Source organism: Sphaeramia orbicularis, unplaced genomic scaffold, assembly GCF_902148855.1.
Source record: "Sphaeramia orbicularis unplaced genomic scaffold, fSphaOr1.1, whole genome shotgun sequence".
NCBI lineage: Eukaryota > Metazoa > Chordata > Actinopteri > Kurtiformes > Apogonidae > Sphaeramia > Sphaeramia orbicularis.
In genome coordinates, this window is record NW_021941470.1 from 504408 (window position 1) to 525696 (window position 21289).

General features: G+C 42.9%; 2 protein-coding genes and 1 long non-coding RNA gene across 4 annotated transcripts; 2 read left to right on the forward strand and 1 right to left on the reverse strand.

Moving 5' to 3' along the window:
* The first annotated feature begins 458 nt into the window (after nt 1-458).
* Nucleotides 459-6310, forward strand: zbtb37 (zinc finger and BTB domain containing 37). The gene is given in 5 exon segments (XM_030129580.1): nt 459-865; nt 3636-4239; nt 4241-4579; nt 4665-4764; nt 5801-6310. Coding segments are annotated over 4 exon segments (1551 nt in total). The 5' UTR covers nt 459-865; nt 3636-3637.
* A 1575-nt stretch (nt 6311-7885) lies between these two features.
* On the forward strand, nt 7886-12127 carry LOC115415922 (uncharacterized). 2 transcript variants are annotated; one of them, XR_003934887.1, is made up of 2 exons: nt 7886-8016; nt 8049-12127. It is a non-coding gene; the product is annotated as an uncharacterized LOC115415922 (long non-coding RNA). The 2 variants fall into 2 exon arrangements; XR_003934888.1 differs by having other exon boundaries at nt 8052-12127.
* Nucleotides 12128-14541: 2414 nt separating this feature from the next.
* On the reverse strand, nt 14542-18923 carry serpinc1 (serpin peptidase inhibitor, clade C (antithrombin), member 1; the record flags this gene model as incomplete). Its single annotated transcript, XM_030129578.1, has 3 exons — nt 14542-14728; nt 14803-14867; nt 18749-18923. Coding segments are annotated over 3 exons (426 nt in total), but the record flags the coding sequence as incomplete, so codon positions are not given.
* Nucleotides 18924-21289: the final 2366 nt, after the last annotated feature.

Here is a 21289-nt window from a genome sequence, read left to right on the forward strand (position 1 = left end):
TGTATTTATATAACCTGTAAAAACCTGTTGTATTTATATAACCTGTAAAAACCTGTTGTATTTATTCTATTCTTTAAACTAATAGAATTAATCATTTGAAATAAAATGAAACAAATCAGTTTAATTCAAGTTTTTATTTTAAATCAGATAAAAGTTTGACTTTATTTTTGAACTGAACTTAATTATTTTCAACTCAGTAAACATTTGTGCTGTTTTATACTTTTTTTTACATGCCTGTGTTTAGTTTCGTCATGTTTGTGTTTTGTTCATATATATATATATATATATATATATATATATTTGTTCATGTGTGTATTTGTAGTGTGTGAACTTTGCCAAACTCCTGGTGCCATGCTAACCCCTCTGTGAACAGGTGCATGATGGGACATGTAGTTTTTAGCTGTACCGTTTACATGGGCAGCCTGTGTGACAGGAACTCCATTTCCCATCGTGCCCCGCGCGTTTTCTTCCTTGCTTCCTTCCTTCCTGCAGCCTCGGCCCTTCTGCCGTGAAAAAGGAAGATGAGAAGCGGCTCCGGTGTCGGCGGCGGACACTGAACCGACACCGAACCGAACCGAGTCCAAGAGCGGCGGAATGGCGGAGCAGCGGCCCCTGACCCCCCGGAACCAGAGCCCCGACGCGCGGACCCGACCTTGAAGGCGCCGGAGCCCCGGGAGGAGCCGAGCACCGGAGGAGCGGGTGGAACTGCAGCCTGCCGGGCCGAGCCGGACCGAGCCGGGACCAGCCAGGCCGAGCCGAGCCGAGCCGGGCCGGGCCGGGACCAGCCGTCGGATCCTGCCCCGCTCATGTAGGTGCGGGTCTCCATTCGAACCCAGACCAGACCAGTCCGCCCCACTTTAGGTGAGTCCGGCTGCACACCTGGGTCCACCTGGTCCTCCTGGGCGGAGCCGGGTCCAGGTCCGGGTACCGCAGGTGTTCTAGTAGGTGTGGGGGGTCCGTGTAGATCCGGGCTGGGCCAGACCAGACCCTGTCGGTGTCAGGACAGTTTTATATCGCGAGACTTGGAGCTGGTCCCTGTGGATGCGGGTCCGGGTCCGGTTGGGTCCAGTCCAGGTGTGTTCCGGTTCCTCCAATAAATGCACCATCAGAACCAGATGACAGGACACGTGTGTGTGTGTGTGTGTGTGTGTGTGTGTGTGTGTGTGTGTGTGTGTGTGTGTGTGCTGGGCTCCCAGAGCCACTGCAGAAAACTAACAAACACACACGGAGCCTCACACAGTCTGCATGGGACAGATAGAAAGTGTCAACGAGCAGGACCAGGGGGTCCCACCGGTCTGCTCCGGTCCAGTTTGACCTTTGACATGATTATCTGATTCAAGAAAAAAAAACAAAACAAAAAAACTGTTGAGTTTTTACAGTTTGTACAAGAAACAAAACACATGTGTGTGTGTGAATATCTATATCTATATCTATCTATCTATCTATCTATCTATCTATCTATCTATCTATATATATATATATATATATATATATATATATATATATATACATATATCTCAGTGGCGGCTGTTCGTCTTTCAGACAGTTGAAGCTCATTGTCGACTTACATAAAAAAAAAACTGTCCAGTTCTTTAAACATACGTTGGTCCCTCCGTTCCTGTTTAATAAAATGCTCAGTGTCCTTATCGTACCAGTAGGCGTCTTTTCCAGGACTGGACCAGTGTCCTCTGAATGTCCAGCAGAGCTGGTCTGCTCAGACGGCCTTGGCCCAGTGCATTGTGGGTGTCAGACTTCAGCCTTTTTAAACTACAGATGCTCCTTTCACTGCCACCGAGCCGACAGTCTGACTGATTTAACTATCTACAAAACCAGATTAAACTGAACAAGAAATGATGAAATTATGGAACTGAAACAAGAAAACGTTGAAACTATGTTAAACTGAAACAAGGAAGTCCAATGAGTGTGTTTTATTTACAGTGCAAGAAATGAACCAGTACTTTGGTAGTGGTTTGTGTGATTCCACAGCAGAATGTGTGACGGTATTAAACTGAACTGTCAGTGAAGGAGCAGATCTGAAAACAGCTGTCAGTCAAACGGGGTTCAGCCTTTCCACTGATCCTCCAATCAGCACGTGGGATTCTGGCGTCCGGCCCGGCCGAGCTCCGCCCACAGCTCCATTCACTCCCAGAGATGCCTGGCATCCGGGGGCGGGACAACATGGTGGCATTTATCCAATTAGCGTCCAGTTTAGAGTCAGTTTAAACCAGTTCCACTCAGTCCCACTGAAGCCCACAGACGGACACAGTCTGTGGACACATGCACTGAGCAGAGATGGAGGAGAAGTGAACAACAGCCAGTCCACTGATCTGGGATCAGACTGATTCTGAACCAACTGGTCTGAGAGATGAACGGGTTCCAACACATTTGGAGTCAATGAAATGAAAACAACTGAACAGATTTGAGCATTTAATGGGAGTCATTTTAGGAGAAGAGGAGCTTCCACTGCAGTCTGACACAAACACCACTGGTATATATATATATATATATATATATATATATATATATATATATATATATATATATATATATATACACATATTCATTCCTCAGGGAAGACCTAGGACACGTTGGAGAGACTTGCCACCGTTCCACTACATGGAACCGGCTCGGCTCAGTATTCCCTCAGACCGTTTCCATTCCAGGATACTCCAGACTTTCCAGTATCTGGTCGTCATAGCGATGCGGTGCCTTAGTTCAGTGTTGTCTGTTCACAGTTGCTGATAAACTCACTCGTTGCCTGTTGTCTGGTCTGAATGTTTCCATCTTCCACCACAGACTGAATCTGGACCGACCCTGGTCTAGTTCATCTGTTCTCATGTGGATTCATGGAGCCACAGATGGACTGGAAAAGGGCGGGGCACAGAAAACTGTCTGACCAATCAGCGGTCTGCACTGTTATATGTCACAGTTTAGTATCGACTGGAACCTCAGAAGAGGTGGTACCAAAAAACTAGTACCAGGTACCAGATTACAAAAAAACTAGTACCAGGTACCAGATTACAAAAAAAACTAGTACCAGGTACCAGATTACAAAAAACTAGTACCAGGTACCAGATAACAAAAAACTAGTACCAGGTACCAGATTACAAAAAACTGGTACCAGGTACCAGATTACAAAAAAACTAGTACCAGGTACCAGATTACAAAAAAACTAGTACCAGGTACCAGATTACAAAAAAACTAGTACCAGGTAGCAGATTACAAAAAACTAGTACCAGGTACCAGATTACAAAAAACTGGTACCAGGTACCAGATTACAAAAAAACTAGTACCAGATTACAAAAAAACTAGTACCAGGTACCAGATTACAAAAAACTGGTACCAGGTACCAGATTACAAAAAAACTAGCACCAGGTACCAGATTACAAAAAACTGGTACCAGGTACCAGATTACAAAAAACTGGTACCAGGTACCACATATATATATATATATATATATATATATATATATATATATATATATATATATATATAGTGATTAAAACAGATGGTTGTTCTGTTATTTGTGGTTCCTGCTGTTGGTTTTAGGTTCTGTTGAACTAAAGCATTTATCAGAATACTGAAGCTTTCTTTGTCCCCCCCGACACCCCCCCCCCCCCCGTCCCCCCTTCCAGTCATGGAGCGTTCAGACTCCATCCAGTTGGACATCCCAGACTTCTCCAACTCGGTTCTGTCTCATCTGAACCAGTTGCGTGTCCAGGGCCGTCTGTGCGACATCGTGGTCAACGTTCAGGGTCACAGTTTCCGGGCCCATAAGGTGGTCCTGGCCGCCAGCTCTCCGTACTTCCGGGACCACATGTCCCTGTCCCAGATGAGCACGGTGTCCCTGACGGTGATCCGGAACCCGTGCGTGTTCGAGCAGCTGCTGTCCTTCTGCTACACCGGCCGCCTGGTCCTGCAGCTGGCGGACATCATCTCCTACCTGACGGCCGCCAGCTTCCTGCAGATGCAGCACATCATCGACCGCTGCACGCAGATCCTGGAGGGCATCCACCTGAAGATCAGCCTGGCGGACCTGGACCCGGACCCGGACCCGCACGAGCCGGACCCCCGGGACCACGAGGCCCGCGGGACCAGGACCGGACGCACCCTGGAGGCCGCCGTACGAGGAGGAGGGGCTCACCACGGCGGCCTGCGCATCCTGGGCCCGCGGGGGGGTGGGGGCGGCGAGGCCCGCGAAGCCCTCAGCCCCACAGAGGAGCCCCTCAGCCCCCCCCCCCGCGGAGCACGGCGGGACGGAGGGGCCCGGCGCCGCCAGGACCAAAGAGCCTGTCCTGAGGATCAACCGGGCCGGGCAGTGGTACGTGGAGACCAGCAGCGAACCGGAACGGACCGGCAGCGCCGAGGAGGGGGGGGGTCTGGTGGACGGAGTCCGCATCAAGACAGAGAGGATGGACGAGTGGACGGGGGCGGAGCACCAGGACGAGGGTGGGGCAGAGGAGGGGACCACCGTCATGATTGACACGTCAGGACGCAGCACGCTGGTGACGGCGCCGGTTGGAGGAGCCTTAGGGGGGCGGAGCATCCAACCGTCCAGCAGCTTCAGCGAGACAGACAGGTAAGGGTTAAAGGTGGACGTTTAGGGTGGACATTAAAGGTGGACATTTGGGTCTTTAAGGGTTAAAGGTGCCGGTCTGTTTCAGGTTCAGTCCTACTGGCAGTGTGGTCGTCCTCTCCGATCGTCAGAGAGCGAAGAGTGAATCTCCGAGCCGAGTGGACGAGCTGAGACAGCCCAGCTCCCAGGTACACATGACCTTTGACCCAGGTACACATGACCTTTGACCCCTACTGAGGATATGAGAATGACGGCGGTACTGTACAACAACAGGAAACCGGACCAGACCACCATAGACCAGACCAGCACAGACCAGACCAGCATAGACCAGACCCGCATAGATCAGACCAGTCCAGTCCACTGGTCTGATCTGAACCCACAGTAGAACATCACAGATCCAACTAGTCCCATCAGTCCAGTATCAGAGTCCTTTGGTAGTCCGTCCGTCCGTCCGTAGTGACTCAGACTTCCTGTTCTGGTCTTCAGCTCATGTTTGACCTTTAACCCCTGACGTGCCTGTGGTGAACGTTCTGAATGTATGATTTATTTAAATATTCAGAGACATTCAACCGTTTCCTAAATAACAGAAGCTTTCACAACGTGCTGATGATAGACTGTGTTCTGTCTGTAGACGTCTGAGCATGCTCAGTACACCCCCAGATGACTGTTGTGTCTGTAGACGTCTGAGCATGCTCAGTACACCCCCAGATGACTGTTCTGTCTGTAGACGTCTGAGCATGCTCAGTACACCCCCAGATGACTGTTGTGTCTGTAGACGTCTGAGCATGCTCAGTACACCCCCAGATGACTGTTCTGTCTGTAGACGTCTGAGCATGCTCAGTACACCCCCAGATGACTGTTGTGTCTGTAGACGTCTGAGCATGCTCAGTACACCCCAGATGACTGTTCTGTCTGTAGACGTCTGAGCATGCTCAGTACACCCCCAGATGACTGTTGTGTCTGTAGACGTCTGAGCATGCTCAGTACACCCCCAGATGACTGTTCTGTCTGTAGACGTCTGAGCATGCTCAGTACACCCCCAGATGACTGTTGTGTCTGTAGACGTCTGAGCATGCTCAGTACACCCCCAGATGACTGTTCTGTCTGTAGACGTCTGAGCATGCTCAGTACACCCCCAGATGACTGTTCTGTCTGTAGACGTCTGGTGTGGTGTGTGAACACAGTACTTCCTGTTGAATACCGTACTTCCTGTTTCGTGTCCAGGGGGAGGAGCACGCGGCCTTCGATATGGGCGGTTACGAGGACTACCTGAGGGAGCAGGTGGGCGACCGCTGGTACCGCTACAACCCCCGCCTCACCTGCATCTACTGCTGCAAGTCGTTCAACCAGAAGGGCAGCCTGGACCGCCACATGCGTCTGCACATGGGCATCACGCCGTTTGTCTGCCGCATCTGCGGGAAGAAGTACACCCGCAAAGACCAGCTGGAGTACCACATCCGCAAGCACACGGGCAACAAGCCCTTCCACTGCCACGTCTGCGGGAAGAGCTTCCCCTTCCAGGCCATCCTCAACCAGCACTTCCGCAAAAACCACCCGGGCTGCGCGCCGCAGGAGGCCCACAGCGCCTCCCCCGAGACCACCACCGCCTCCGTCACGTCCAGGGGGGGGCCCAGCGATGAGGCCTCCCCCAGCCAGGAGGAGCCCGAGGGTGGGGGCGGTGGCCAGTACGGCGAGGGTCCGCAGGCCTCGGTGTCCACGACAGGACCCGACTGATGGGTGGGGGGGTAGAGGGGGAGGGCCTGGAGGGGGGGGGGGGGGACCTGCTGCGATGCCTCAGAGTCTGAACTGAGATTTGTTTCCGCTTTAAACCGCATCTACCTTCACGAACCAAACGGACAGATTAAGCTAAATGAAGAAAGGCCACACACACACTCCAACCTCATACGCACCGCAGGGCTCCGCCTTCAGCTCCGCCCACTTCAGTTACACACCTTTATATTTACAGGTATTACAGCGTCTACGGTCCATCCGTCCGTCTGAAATTTTTGCCAAAATACTCAGTGCCAGTTGAACTTTTGCCTTCAGACAATCCAGAGGCGTCCGCTCGCTCCCACCCCGGCGGACGCTCGTTAAGTGCCACCACGGCGTTAATTAGACGATTAGTTGCACAAAATGAAGGAGGAAATGACGACTGTTACAGTTCAGAGCCGCTGTGACCAAAGTTTGGGCTCATTTTCAGCTTTGATTGGAACAAACACTCGGTTCAGATGGACGACAAACACACGAGGACACAAACACAATCTGACGTAAACCATAAGATCAGAACTTTAACACAGTCTGAGAGTTTATTTAGCGGGGGGGGGGGGGTTTAAAGGGAACAGACGTTCTGTTTGTGGTTTAGATCCAGAAGTTTGACATAGGGTTAACTTTAACCCTGACACAGTTTAGGACACGTTTAGTCTGTTTGGACAGAGACCACAGCAGGGACATATGGGCGGGACATATGGGAGGGATATATGAGAATATGAGAGGGACATATGGGCAGGACATATGAGAATATGGGAGGGACATATGGATGGGACATATGGGAGGGATATATGAGAATATGAGAGGGACATATGGGCAGGACATATGAGAATATGGGAGGGACATATGGGAGGGACATATGGGAGGGATATATGAGAATATGGGAGGGACATATGGGAGGGATATATGAGAATATGGGAGGGACATATGGACGGGACATATGGGAGGGATATATGAGAATATGAGAGGGACATATGGGCAGGACATATGAGAATATGGGAGGGACATATGGACGGGACATATGGGAGGGACATATGGGAGGGATATATGAGAATATGGGAGGGACATATGGGAGGGATATATGAGAATATGGGAGGGACATATGGGCGGGACATATGAGAATATGGGCAGGACATATGAGAATATGGGAGGGACATATGGGCGGGACATATGAGAATATGGGCAGGACATATGAGAATATGAGAGGGATATATGGGCGGGACATATGAGAATATGGGAGGGATGTATGGGCAGGACGTATGAGAATATGGGAGGGATATATGAGAATATGGGTGGGACATATGAGAATATGGGAGGGACATATGAGAATATGGGAGGGACAAATGGGTTGGACATATGAGAATATGGGCAGGACATAGGAGAATATGAGAGGGATATATGGGCGGGACATATGAGAATATGGGAGGGATGTATGGGCAGGACGTATGAGAATATGGGAGGGATATATGAGAATATGGGTGGGACATATGAGAATATGGGTGGGACATATAAGAATATGGGAGGGACATATGGGCGGGACATATGAGTCCAACTTCGGTCACAGTGGACGCTTAGATTTTTAACCTCGAACCCACGTCTGGGACGCAGGTTTGGTTTATGTGGCAGTAGAACGGGCATCTGGCAGCCTGTGGACAGAAGGACAGAAAGGACAGGTGGACAGACGGATAGGTGGACAGATGGACAGCAGACAGTGTCCACCTCAGATAAGCTACAGCTCAGTTACCTCTCATCACTACGCAATACAGCTGCTGCACTGCACTGCACAGCTCCACCCCCAGGGGGCATGGCGCCCACTCTAGCCCCAGAGGGCGTGGCACCCACTCCACCCCCCAGGGGGCGTGGCACCCACTCCACAGATCCAGTCTTCTCAGATACTTTTATAAACAAGCATGAGTTTCTGTTTTTTTTGGGGTTTTTTTTGCAGGGGGGGGGGGGGGGACTTTCTTGTTTGTTTTTTGCTCTGACAATGTGTGTGATTGATGACAGATGCTTCGTGTACAAGGAGGCGGAGTCACCACCAAGTTGGCACCGTCCGTCACCGTTGGCGATGCCTTCCATCTGCTGCATTTGACTGACACGCCTGTGAACGAGAGTGACGCCAAAATGAACCAATCACAGCAGGAGTAGGGATGAGGTCAGCACAGGTACTATTTAGATCAGCTGTTTGGACAAAAATGGGAAAAAAAAAGTGCCTGAAAGTCCAAGAAGATGTGACAACATTTAATCAGAAAAAGACAATGAGCCGTTCTTTCATTCAGTTCAGTTCATACTTGTATTGTTGTCAGTAATCAATAACTGTTTGATCAGTCACTTCAGTCAGACACACTTCAGTTCCCTGATTAGCAAGCTAGCTTATATTAGCAGTCACTGACTCGTAGAAATTGTTTTCTCACTTTTACACAAACCTCAGACACCGATGAAACCTCTGACACGTTAGCTTGAGTTCATATTTCATCTTTGAACAGGTTAGCATTAGCATGCTAATACATTTGTGCTCAGTTATGGTGTATAAATTAAACCGTTAGAAACGGTTCCTTTTCATTCCACACTTTAGCTGTTAACGGCAAATGGACCAAATGTTAGTCAGCTAACATTAGCCTAATTAAGTCAATTACCTGTAGAGCAATTACTAATTAGCTAACATTTGCTTGATTGCTCAGGTAGCTAATGCTACTTAGCGAAAATTAGTTTGATTATGGTTCTTCTACGTAGACACAAAATATTCAGTAGGTTTATTTTACTAATTAGCTAGGTGCTAGCTGAGTTGGTTTGGGACAGAATTAATATTAGCATGTAAGCTAACCAAGGTTTCATTGTCTATAAATATTCTATCAGATAATTCTACAGGCTAACGTTACTGACATTTACCTGGAATTACTCGTACAAATCACTGGAAAATTAACGAAATGAACAGTTCTGTCTGACCTCAAACACACTGAGCTCAGACCGGTTCAGATCAGCGCTCTCGTACACATCACCGTGACGACGGCGGTCACATGCAGCAGAAGTAACACGTTGCTGATGGCCGGCGGCTCTGATTGGCCGACAGCGATCGGGTAAAGACAGGGGGAGGAGCCGGACCCTGTCAGACCAGATGGATGTAGAACCCAGACCAGGAATCTGGACTCAAACTCTCCACAGGTCAGAGTTCACCTGCTGGAGGGTGGGAGCAGGTCACATGACCTGTCAACCAAAGGAAAGAGGGCGTGGCCTCGCTGGGCTTAAGGCACCAAAACAACTTGAGCACTTAAAGAGACGAAAACGGAACTTCTTATAAAAACAGAACGATGAAAAACCAACACATACGATCAGACCGACAGGTTTGAAGTCCTCCAGGTTTATAGGACACATGTCCATGTTTCTGAGACACGTGTGTCCAGGCTGTGGTGGACACGTGTCCTTTGTCTCCGGTAGCTCATGGATGGGCTGCTCCTGTTTTTCTCCTCAGCTGTGAATCTCCTTTTCAGTGGGCGGTCCTCTCAGTGGGCGGTCCTCTCAGTGGGCGGTCCGTCTCAGTGGACGGTCCTTCTCAGTGGGTGGTCCTCAGTGGATGGTCATTTTCAGTGGACGGTCCTCTCAGTGGGCGGTCCTTCTCAGTGGACGGTCAGTTTTTTTATGCAAGTGAAGCCGACGGCTCTGTCCTCGCTGCGGCGGCCAGACTCGACCTGACGCCGCCATCGTCTCCTTCTTCAGGCTAACCCAGGAACTATCAGGTATACAGACTCAAATGGACGTTTACTTTCCCCACGTAGCAGAACGCTAATGCTAACGCTAACCTCGGTGCAAAGTGCACGCCTCAGATTCAAACACACCTGAATGGAAACCACAGCAGCAGCAGGGACTGAGCTGGGCAACATGGACCGAACCCACCTGTGGGTCCAGACCAATCAGAACCGGGTCAGCAGCTCCAAAACCAGCCAAACTTCAATGCCCAACTGTCAGTAAATGCACCTCAGATGATCTGGTCTGAGACACCCGTTCCACAGGACAATTAAGACCATACCAGCCATTAGCATGTGGCTAATGCTAAGGCTAAGCTAAGGCATCCCGTCACTGCCTGATCTAAAACAGACTTTTGTCCCATCACATGGAACAACACGCTACTTCCTGTTCTTCAGCAATTTATCACACTTTCAGGGATCTAAACAGATACTGTTGTTTTTGGTTTAACAGGTTCAATTCAATAAAACTGTTAAAGTCACTGTCCTTCTGTTTATGAAGCAGACAATCCAGTCAGCTAACTGTAGTCAGCTAACTGTAGTCAGCTAACTGTAGACAGCTAACAGTAGACAGCTAACTGTAGTCAGCTAACAGTAGACAGCTAACAGTAGTCAACTAACTGTAGTCACCTAACTGTAGTCAGCTAACTGTCGTCAGCTAACTGTAGTCAGCTAACAGTAGACAGCTAACAGTAGTCAGCTAACAGTAGTCAGCTAACAGTAGTCAGCTAACAGTAGTCAGCTAACAGTAGTCAGCTAACTGTAGTCAGCTAACAGTAGTCAGCTAACAGTAGTCAACTAACTGTAGTCAGCTAACTGTAGTCAGCTAACAGTAGCTAGCATGCTAAAACAGTGAGAAAGCATCTCTAGCTTCAGAAGCAAAAACAGAGTCAGAAAAACAAAGGCGACGTTCTGTGGAAACGCTGACGGAATGAACCTGTGTTTGTGGTGGATCAGGATCAGGTGGATCAGGATCAGGTGGAGTCAACGGCGGGAGCTGAGTCTGTTTCCTGGAGGTGAGAAACTGAACCCAGATTGGACCAGGAAACATTCTTCACTCTGGGACTATTTTTTTTCTGAAAGTCGACTGTGGTTCAGTTTGACTTGCAAAGCAAAAACATTTTATTGTTAATTTCCGACATATCGGTGAGACATCGGCCATGTTGCTCAGCTCCAGCACAACCCGTTCATCCAACAGAACCTCCAGGAATAAACAGACTTTACTCACTCAGACCATCGATGGTCCTGGTTCTGATGGACAGACCATTCATGGTCCTGGTTCTGGGTTGGACCGGTCCAGTTTCAGATGGTGAACTTCTGCTGCTCAGTTTCTAAACTCCTACGTGAACCTCAGTAACCACAAACCTCGGAAGGCCATCGGTCGGTCCTTGTTTTTTCACTCTTTTCTGTTTGTCATCAGTCATGTTTTAATTTCATGCCGGTTCCAAACGCCGCCGCCAGTTCACACTTCATTCTAAAGGAAAAGTCAGATTGGATTAAAGGTGGTGGGTAAAGTTTAACATTCGAAACCTCAGACAAGTTAGCTTGAGTTCATATTGAATCTTTGAACAGGTTAGCATTAGCATGCTAACACATTTGTGCTCAGTTATGGTGTATAAATTAAACCGTTAGAAACGGTTCCTTTTCATTCCACACTTTAGCCGCTAACAGCTAATGGACCAAATGTTAGTCAGCTAACATTAGCCTAATTAACCCAGTTACCTATAGAGCAAAGACTAATTAGCTAACATTTGCTTGATTGCTAACATAGCTAATGCTACTCAGCTAACATTAGTTTGATTATGGCTCTTCTACGTAGACACTAAATGTTCAGTAGGTTTATTTTACTAATTAGCTAAGTGCTAGCTGAGTTAGTTTGGGACAGAATTAATATTAGCATGTAAGCTAACCAAGGTTTCAATGTTTATAAATATTAATAGCAGATAATTCTACAGGCTAACGTTACTGACATTTACCTGGAATTACTCGTACAAATCACTGGAAAATTAACAAAATGAACAATAAGAACATAATCCAGCTTCATCCAGCAAATGGAACAATCCCACAATTAGCCTTTAGCTAATTTTGGGAACAAATGAATGAAAGAAAAACTACAGAAATATTCAAAGAACAAATTAACAAAAGAAAAACCCGTTTGTTTTCCACCTGAACATGTTTGATCCTGGTCTGACTTTTCCTCCATTCGTTCAGTTTGATCCTTAAACTGTGAAAACAGACACACCTCATCAGCTTCTTCTTCATTTTCATCCAGTTTTTCCTTTTCTTTCCGTTTTAACCTATTTTTCAAATTTGAACCTTTTTTTTTTTTTTTTCTGAAAATCCACGTGTCCAATTCTCAGTCCAATCATTTTGATATATTCACTTATAATGAGATTATTCTTTACTGTTGATTCAAAGTATATCCTAATAATAATAGTAATAATAATAATAATAATAATAATAATAATTATTATTATTATTATTATTATTATTATTATTATTATTATTATTATATATTCTAATATATCGAGGCAGGAAATGAGTCAGAAAAATGGAATTTAGTAAATTAACCTTTAATACTGTACATTTTATAAGAGGTACTTAACACATGATGTAGTCGACAAACCTGGACGGTTTGATGTGAAGATCTTTTATGTTGCATGTCTTTGTTGCTAAAACATGTTGGTGGGGGTGGGGGGGTGGAGGTCAAGGGTCAGGGGTGGGCGTGGGGGGCTGAGGCCAAAGGTTGATTAGTTTAGAAAAATGTGAAGACGCTTCTTTCACTATGACCACTAGATCACTCACAGGTCACATCTCCTTATAAGGAAATAAAGCACTTTAAGTGTCCAACTGTAGCCACGCCTCCTTCTTTACAACTTTCTCTACGGGTGTGAAGTTCAGTCCAGATCAGCCCATGGAAACAGGAGCTAAAACTGTCCTCATGTCCGTTTGAGTGTTTAAGGTGGACCGCTGAAGCCCCGCCCCTTTCACCTGAGTCTCAGGTGACTTCGTTTCAGTCATTGATCCCGTTTCCGTCCACATTAATCCTCTGATCAGTATGTGATCGGTGCCGTTCTCAGATTATTATTGATCTTAAATCTGTGTTCGATTCAGTGGAGGATGGGATCCCTCAGGGCTCCATCTCAGACCCCTTCATGTTCAGATGGGGGTCTACAGACAGACCCTGAGGACACTGACCCCTTTAAGACTGATCCGGATCTGATTAGAGGAGTTCTCAGATTAGTATTGATCATGTAAATAGTTTAATCTGATTAACACTTCTGGGTTTGGACCGACATCTTCCCGTTACTCTGATTTAATTTTGTTTTTGTTTGTTTTACATGTGTTAAATAAATGTAATTATAGAAAACGGAACCTTTCGTACAAACTCAAAGCGTTATGGATGATCCTATTTCTGAAGTGACTGTAAACGCATCATCATCTGATTCTCCCACTGATTGGATAAGAACACGTGACGGTTGTCATGGTGACGTGGGTCAGGTGAGACGACGACATGTGTTTTTACCGTGACCTTTGACCTCCCCCTGGTGGAGCTGATGGAATAAACCCAACAGAACCGGTTCTGACTGGAGGGGGCGGGGCTTCAGCTCTGAATTAATCGTGTTCAAATAAAAACAGCACGGCCAAAAACAAAAACACACGTCTGACCTTCAGATGTTTGAGCTTCAGTTTGAATATGTTTGTGTGACATCACAACTTTTATTTACCTCATTATCTGGACACATAACGAACCTGGGCCAGAGCACTGTAGGCCCAAGGCATGATGGGTAATGAGTGTCGGTCTTTGAAGGTGCTCTTCTAAACAGTCCTACTGCAGCGTGGTCAGTCCTGGGGGGCGGGGCAGGGGTCAGTCCTGGGGGGCGGGGCAGGGGTCAGGCCTGGGTCCTGGGGGTGTGGTCAGTCCTAGGTGCCGGAGCAGGGGTCAGTCCTGGGGGGCGGGGCAGGGGTCAGTCCTGGGTCCTGGGGGTGTGGTCAGTCCTGGGTGCGGGAGCTGGGGTCAGTCCTGGGGGGCGGGGCAGGGGTCAGTCCTGGGTCCTGGGGGTGTGGTCAGTCCTAGGTGCCGGAGCAGGGGTCAGTCCTGGGGGCGGGGCAGGGGTCAGTCCTGGGTCCTGGGGGTGTGGTCAGTCCTGGGTGCTGGAGCTGGGGTCAGTCCTGGGGGGCGGGGCAGGGGTCAGTCCTGGGTCCTGGGGGTGTGGTCAGTCCTAGGTGCCGGAGCAGGGGTCAGTCCTGGGGGGCGGGGCAGGGGTCAGTCCTGGGTCCTGGTCAGTCCTGGGTGCTGGAGCTGGGGTCAGTCCTGGGGGGCGGGGCAGGGGTCAGTCCTGGGTCCTGGGGGTGTGGTCAGTCCTAGGTGCCGGAGCAGGGGTCAGTCCTGGGGGGCGGGGCAGGGGTCAGCCCCGGGTCCTGGGGGTGTGGTCAGTCCTGGGTGCTGGAGCTGGGGTCAGTCCTGGGGGGCGGGGCAGGGGTCCGCCACTCGTCCAGTGAACAGCAGTGCGTTGATGGTGGCCTCTCTGATCAGCAGCAGGAACGGGCGGTCGGCCACAAACACTTCCCGGTCCAGGTTGATGGAGCGTCCGATGGCCACGACACCGGTGGCACCGGCCGCCTCACTGCCCTCCTCATTCACCTGCAAACAGAACCGGGTCAGAACCAGAGGAGTGGAAACCGGGTCAGAACATGACATCATCAGACTCCACCCACCTCTAAGAAGGCTTTATGAAAGGCATCGGAGATGAACAGAGTGTCACTGCCGTCCTCCAGGATCCCTGAAAAAAACACAAAAAAATGACAAATAAATAAATAAAACAAGAAAAGCACTCAGAGAGCGTAGACCTCCGCCAAGAAAGATCTGTGCCCCCCCCCCAATCACCACCAACATTTAATAATTTCTTCCTTGTGCCAGTATCAACATTTCCTAAAAATTTCATGAAAATCTGTCCATAACTTTTTGAGTTATCTTGCTAACAAACAAACACACAAAGCAAAGCGATCACAATACCACCTGGCAGAGGTAACAAGCACAAAGAAATGACCATTACATAAAAAAAAAACACAAAGAAATGACCATTAAATAAAAAACACAAAGAAATGACCATTAAATAAAAAAGCACAAAGAAATGACCATTACATAAAAAAACACAAAGAAATGACCATTACATAAAAAACACAAAGAAATGACCATTAAATAAAAAAACACAAAGAAATGACCATTAAATAAAAAACACAAAGAAATGACCATTAAATAAAAAAACACAAAGAAATGACCATAAATAAAAAAGCACAAAGAAATGACCATTAAATAAAAAACACAAAGAAATGACCATTAAATAAAAAAGCACAAAGAAATGACCATTAAATAAAAAAACACAAAGAAATGACCATTAAATAAAAAAACACAAAGAAATGACCATTAAATAAAAAACACAAAGAAATGACCATTAAATAAAAAAACACAAAGAAATGACCATTAAATAAAAAAACACAAAGAAATGACCATTAAATAAAAAAGCACAAAGAAATGACCATTAAATAAAAAACACAAAGAAATGACCATTAAATAAAAAACACAAAGAAATGACCATTAAATAAAAAAAACACAAAGAAATGACCATTAAATAAAAAACACAAAGAAATGACCATTAAATAAAAAAAACACAAAGAAATGACCATTAAATAAAAAAGCACAAAGAAATGACCATTAAATAAAAAACACAAAGAAATGACCATTAAATAAAAAGCACAAAGAAATGACCATTAAATAAAAAAACACAAAGAAATGACCATTAAATAAAAAACACAAAGAAATGACCATTAAATAAAAAAACACAAAGAAATGACCATTAAATAAAAAAGCACAAAGAAATGACCATTAAATAAAAAACACAAAGAAATGACCATTAAATAAAAAAGCACAAAGAAATGACCATTACATAAAAAAACACAAAGAAATGACCATTAAATAAAAAACACAAAGAAATGACCATTACATAAAAAAACACAAAGAAATGACCATTACATAAAAAAACACAAAGAAATGACCATTAAATAAAAAACACAAAGAAATGACCATTAAATAAAAAACCACAAAGAAATGACCATTAAATAAAAAACACAAAGAAATGACCATTAAATAAAAAAATCAAAGAAATGACCATTAAATAAAAAAGCACAAAGAAATGACCATTACATAAAAAAACACAAAGAAATGACCATTAAATAAAAAACACAAAGAAATGACCATTAAATAAAAAAACACAAAGAAATGACCATTAAATAAAAAAACACAAAGAAATGACCATTACATAAAAAAACACAAAGAAATGACCATTAAATAAAAAAACACAAAGAAATGACCATTAAATAAAAAAACACAAAGAAATGACCATTACATAAAAAAAACACAAAGAAATGACCATTAAATAAAAAAGCACAAAGAAATGACCATTAAATAAAAAAACACAAAGAAATGACCATTAAATAAAAAAACAAAGAAATGACCATTAAATTAAAAAAACACAAAGAAATGACCATTAAATAAAAAAACACAAAGAAATGACCATTAAATAAAAAACCACAAAGAAATGACCATTAAATAAAAAAGCACAAAGAAATGACCATTAAATAAAAAACACAAAGAAATGACCATTAAATAAAAAAGCACAAAGAAATGACCATTAAATAAAAAAACACAAAGAAATGACCATTAAATAAAAAACACAAAGAAATGACCATTAAATAAAAAAACACAAAGAAATGACCATTAAATAAAAAAGCACAAAGAAATGACCATTAAATAAAAACACAAAGAAATGACCATTAAATAAAAAACACAAAGAAATGACCATTAAAAAAAAAAACAAGAAATGACCATTAAATTAAAAAAACACAAAGAAATGACCATTAAATAAAAACCACAAAGAAATGACCATTAAATAAAAAACCACAAAGAAATGACCATTAAATTAAAAAAACACAAGAAATTGACCATTAAATAAAAAAACCAAAGAAATGACCATTAAATAAAAAAGCACAAAGAAATGACCATTAAATAAAAAAACACAAAGAAATGACCATTAAATAAAAAAACACAAAGAAATGACCATTACATAAAAAAACACAAAGAAATGACCATTAAATAAAAAAGCACAAAGAAATGACCATTAAATAAAAAACACAAAGAAATGACCATTAAATAAAAAAACAAAGAAATGACCATTAAATTAAAAAAACACAAAGAAATGACCATTAAATAAAAAACCACAAAGAAATGACCATTAAATTAAAAAAACACAAAGAAATGACCATTAAATAAAAAACACAAAGAAATGACCATTAAATAAAAAAGCACAAAGAAATGACCATTAAATAAAAAAACACAAAGAAATGACCATTAAATAAAAAAGCACAAAGAAATGACCATTAAATAAAAAACACAAAGAAATGACCATTAAATAAAAAACACAAAGAAATGACCATTAAATAAAAAAAACACAAAGAAATGACCATTAAATAAAAAAACACAAAGAAATGACCATTACATAAAAAAACACAAAGAAATGACCATTACATAAAAAAACACAAGAAATGACCATTAAATAAAAAAACACAAAGAAATGACCATTAAATAAAAAAACACAAAGAAATGACCATTAAATAAAAAACACAAAGAAATGACCATTAAATAAAAACACAAAGAAATGACCATTAAATAAAAAAAACAAAGAAATGACCATTAAATTAAAAAAACACAAAGAAATGACCATTAAATAAAAAACCACAAAGAAATGACCATTAAATAAAAAACACAAAGAAATGACCATTAAATAAAAAAGCACAAAGAAATGACCATTAAATAAAAAAACACAAAGAAATGACCATTAAATAAAAAACACACAGAAATGACCATACATAAAAAACACAAAGAAATGACCATTAAATAAAAAACACAAAGAAATGACCATTACATAAAAAACACAAAGAAATGACCAGTAAATAAAAAACACAAAGAAATGACCATTACATAAAAAAAACACAAAGAAATGACCATTAAATAAAAGCAAAGAATGACCCTTAAAAAAGAAATGACCATTAAATTAAAAAAACACAAGAAATGACCATTAAATAAAAAACACAAAGAAATGACCATTAATAAAAACCACAAGAATGACCATTAATTAAAAAAAACACAAAGAAATGACCATTAAATAAAAAAAACACAAAGAAATGACCATTAAATAAAAACACAAGAAATGACCATTAAATAAAAAACCACAAAGAAATGCCCATTAAATAAAAACACAAAGAAACTGACCATTAAATAAAAAACAACAAAGAAATGACCATTAAATAAAAAAACACAAAGAAATGACCATTAAATAAAAAACACAAAGAAATGACCATTAAATAAAAAAACAAAGAAATGACCATTAAATAAAAAACACAAAGAAATGACCATTAAATAAAAAACCACAAAGAAATGACCATTAAATAAAAAACACAAAGAAATGACCATTAAATAAAAAACCACAAAGAAATGACCATTAAACCATTCATTTTGTTGATTATTTTGTTAATTTGTGTTCATTTTGTTGCTTAATAATCCTGTGTTGCTGTGATTGGCTGGCTGTGCGTGGCCCCGCCCCCTCACCTGGTAGGCTGGCATGCTGTTCGCTGAACACGTCTGTCAGTCCCATGGCCTCCAGCTTCTGCTTCAGACTGAAACTGTCCTCCACCTTGAAGCGGGGCACATGGATGGACACCGTGGTCTCCTTCATGTCATCCAACCAACCAGTGAGTTTGGCCAGCGTTAGCCCCGCCTCCACCTAAACGACAGGCCAGAGGCACCGCCCACCACACAAAACCAACAGGTGGAAGAATTAAAACTTAGCATGATAGCATTAGCACACACACACAATAAGGCATTAACCACAGGATAGCAGACAGGCTAACTTAGCATGTTAGCATTAGCACGGACCATAAACTCATTCAAAACTCCACATTATTAAACTCAAACTCAACAGAATTCTTGTCGGATCAGTCGGATCTTCCAAACAGTGACAGAAGTTTGTCACTGGTACACTCCAAGGTTATTATCGTTAACGAAAACGAACGAAATGATGAAAACTAAAATTGAAAAAACATTTTCGTTAACTGAAATAAATAAAAACTCTAATTAAAAGAAAAAAAACGATAACTAACTGAAACTGTATCGTGAGCTTACAAAACTAACTAAAACGTATAAATATTATGGATACAATTCCCTTCGTTTTCATCTTTGTCAATGTCGGATTGATATGAAATTAATTTCTTTGGCTCCAGCAGTTTGAGCTGGTGACACCATAGGACACTTCACAGTCTGTCATGTCTGCTCACTGGTGGTTTCCGGTGGTCTTCTGGTCCCCACTCTACCTGGAACATACAGACTAAAGCTGGGACACAGCAGCACAGTCCTGTCTGGGGTTTACTGGAGTGATACATGGGTCAGGTTTTTTTGTTTTTTTTTTTTTTTTTTTTTTTTTTGGCGTACCGTGTGTGTGCGCGTGAGTGACAGAGACAGAGCAGAGCTAAAGGACAGAGTCAGACAGGACTAGCATCCAGGTTAAAACTGGAGAGTTTATCACCATGAAAAGGCCTTCCAAGCCCTGAACTGCACAGTTTAGAAGAGGAGAAAAGAGGAGGATGAAAACTAATCCAATTACAGAGGGATGGAACCTGTTAGAATGTTCAAAAACGTTTGATGTTACAGCTACAGCTAGCTGAACTGAACTGAAGCAAAGTTGGCTAATAATGGAACTGCAGATGATTAAGAGATGAGAGATCTGCTAAGGTGTGGTTTACTGATGAGGAACTGGGTATATATGTTTATAAGTGGTTATATATGTTTCTGTCTGCTTTAACTGCTGGTTAGCTGGTTTATATATGTTTCTATCTGCTTTAACTGCTGGTTAGCTGGTTATATATGTTTCTATCTTGCTTTAACTGCTGGTTAGCTGGTTTATATATGTTTCTATCTGCTTAACTGCTGGTTAGCTGGTTTATATATGTTTCTATCTGCTTTTAACTGCTGGTTATCTGGTTTATATATGTTTCTATCTGCTTTAACTGCTGGTTAGCTGGTTTATATATGTTTCTATCTGCTTTAACTGTGGTTAGCTGGTTTATATATGTTTCTATCTTACTGAACTGCTGGTTAGCTGGTTTATATATGTTTCTATACTACTTTAACTGCTGGTTAGCTGGTTTATATATGTTTCTGTCTGCTTTAACTGCTGGTTAGCTGGTTTATATATGTTTCTATCTGCTTTAACTGCTGGTTAGCTGGTTTATATATGTTCTATCTGCTTTAACTGCTGGTTAGCTGGTTTATATATGTTCTATCTGCTTACCTGCTGGTTAGCTGGTTTATATATGTTTCTATCTGCTTTAACTGCTGGTTAGCTGGTTTATTATACTGTTTCTATCTGCTTTAACTGCGGTTAGCTGTTTATATATGTTTCTATTGCTTTAACTGCTGGTTAGCTGGTTTATATAGTTTCTATCTGCTTTAACTGCTGGTTAGCTGGTTATATATGTTTCTGTCTGCTTAACTGCTGGTTAGCTGGTTTATTATCTGTTCCTATCTGCTTTAACTGCTGGTTAGCTGGTTTATATATGTTTCTATCTACTTGAACTGCTGGTTAGCTGGTTTATATATGTTCCTATCTGCTTTAACTGCTGGTTAGCTGGTTTATATATGTTTCTATCTGCTTTAACTGCTGGTTTAGCTGGTTTATATATGTTTCTGTCTGCTTTAAACTGCTGGTTAGCTGGTTTATATATGTTTCTATCTGCTTTAACTGCTGGTTAGCTGGTTTATTATGTTTCTATCTGCTTTAAAACTGCTGGTTAGCTGGTTTATATATGTTTCTATCTGCTTTAACTGCTGGTTAGCTGGTTTATATTATGTTTCTATCTGCTTTTCTGCTTTGCTTCCTGCTGTTCTTCTTTATCTTTTTTTTCTATCTGCTTTAACTGCTGGTTAGCTGTTTTATATTTTTCTATCTGCTTTAACTGCTGGTTAGCTGGTTTATATATGTTTCTATCTGCTTTCAACTGCTGGTTAGCTGGTTTATATATTTTCTATCTGCTTTAACTGCTGGTTAGCTGGTTTATATATGTTTCTGTCTGCTTTAACTGCTGGTTAGCTGGT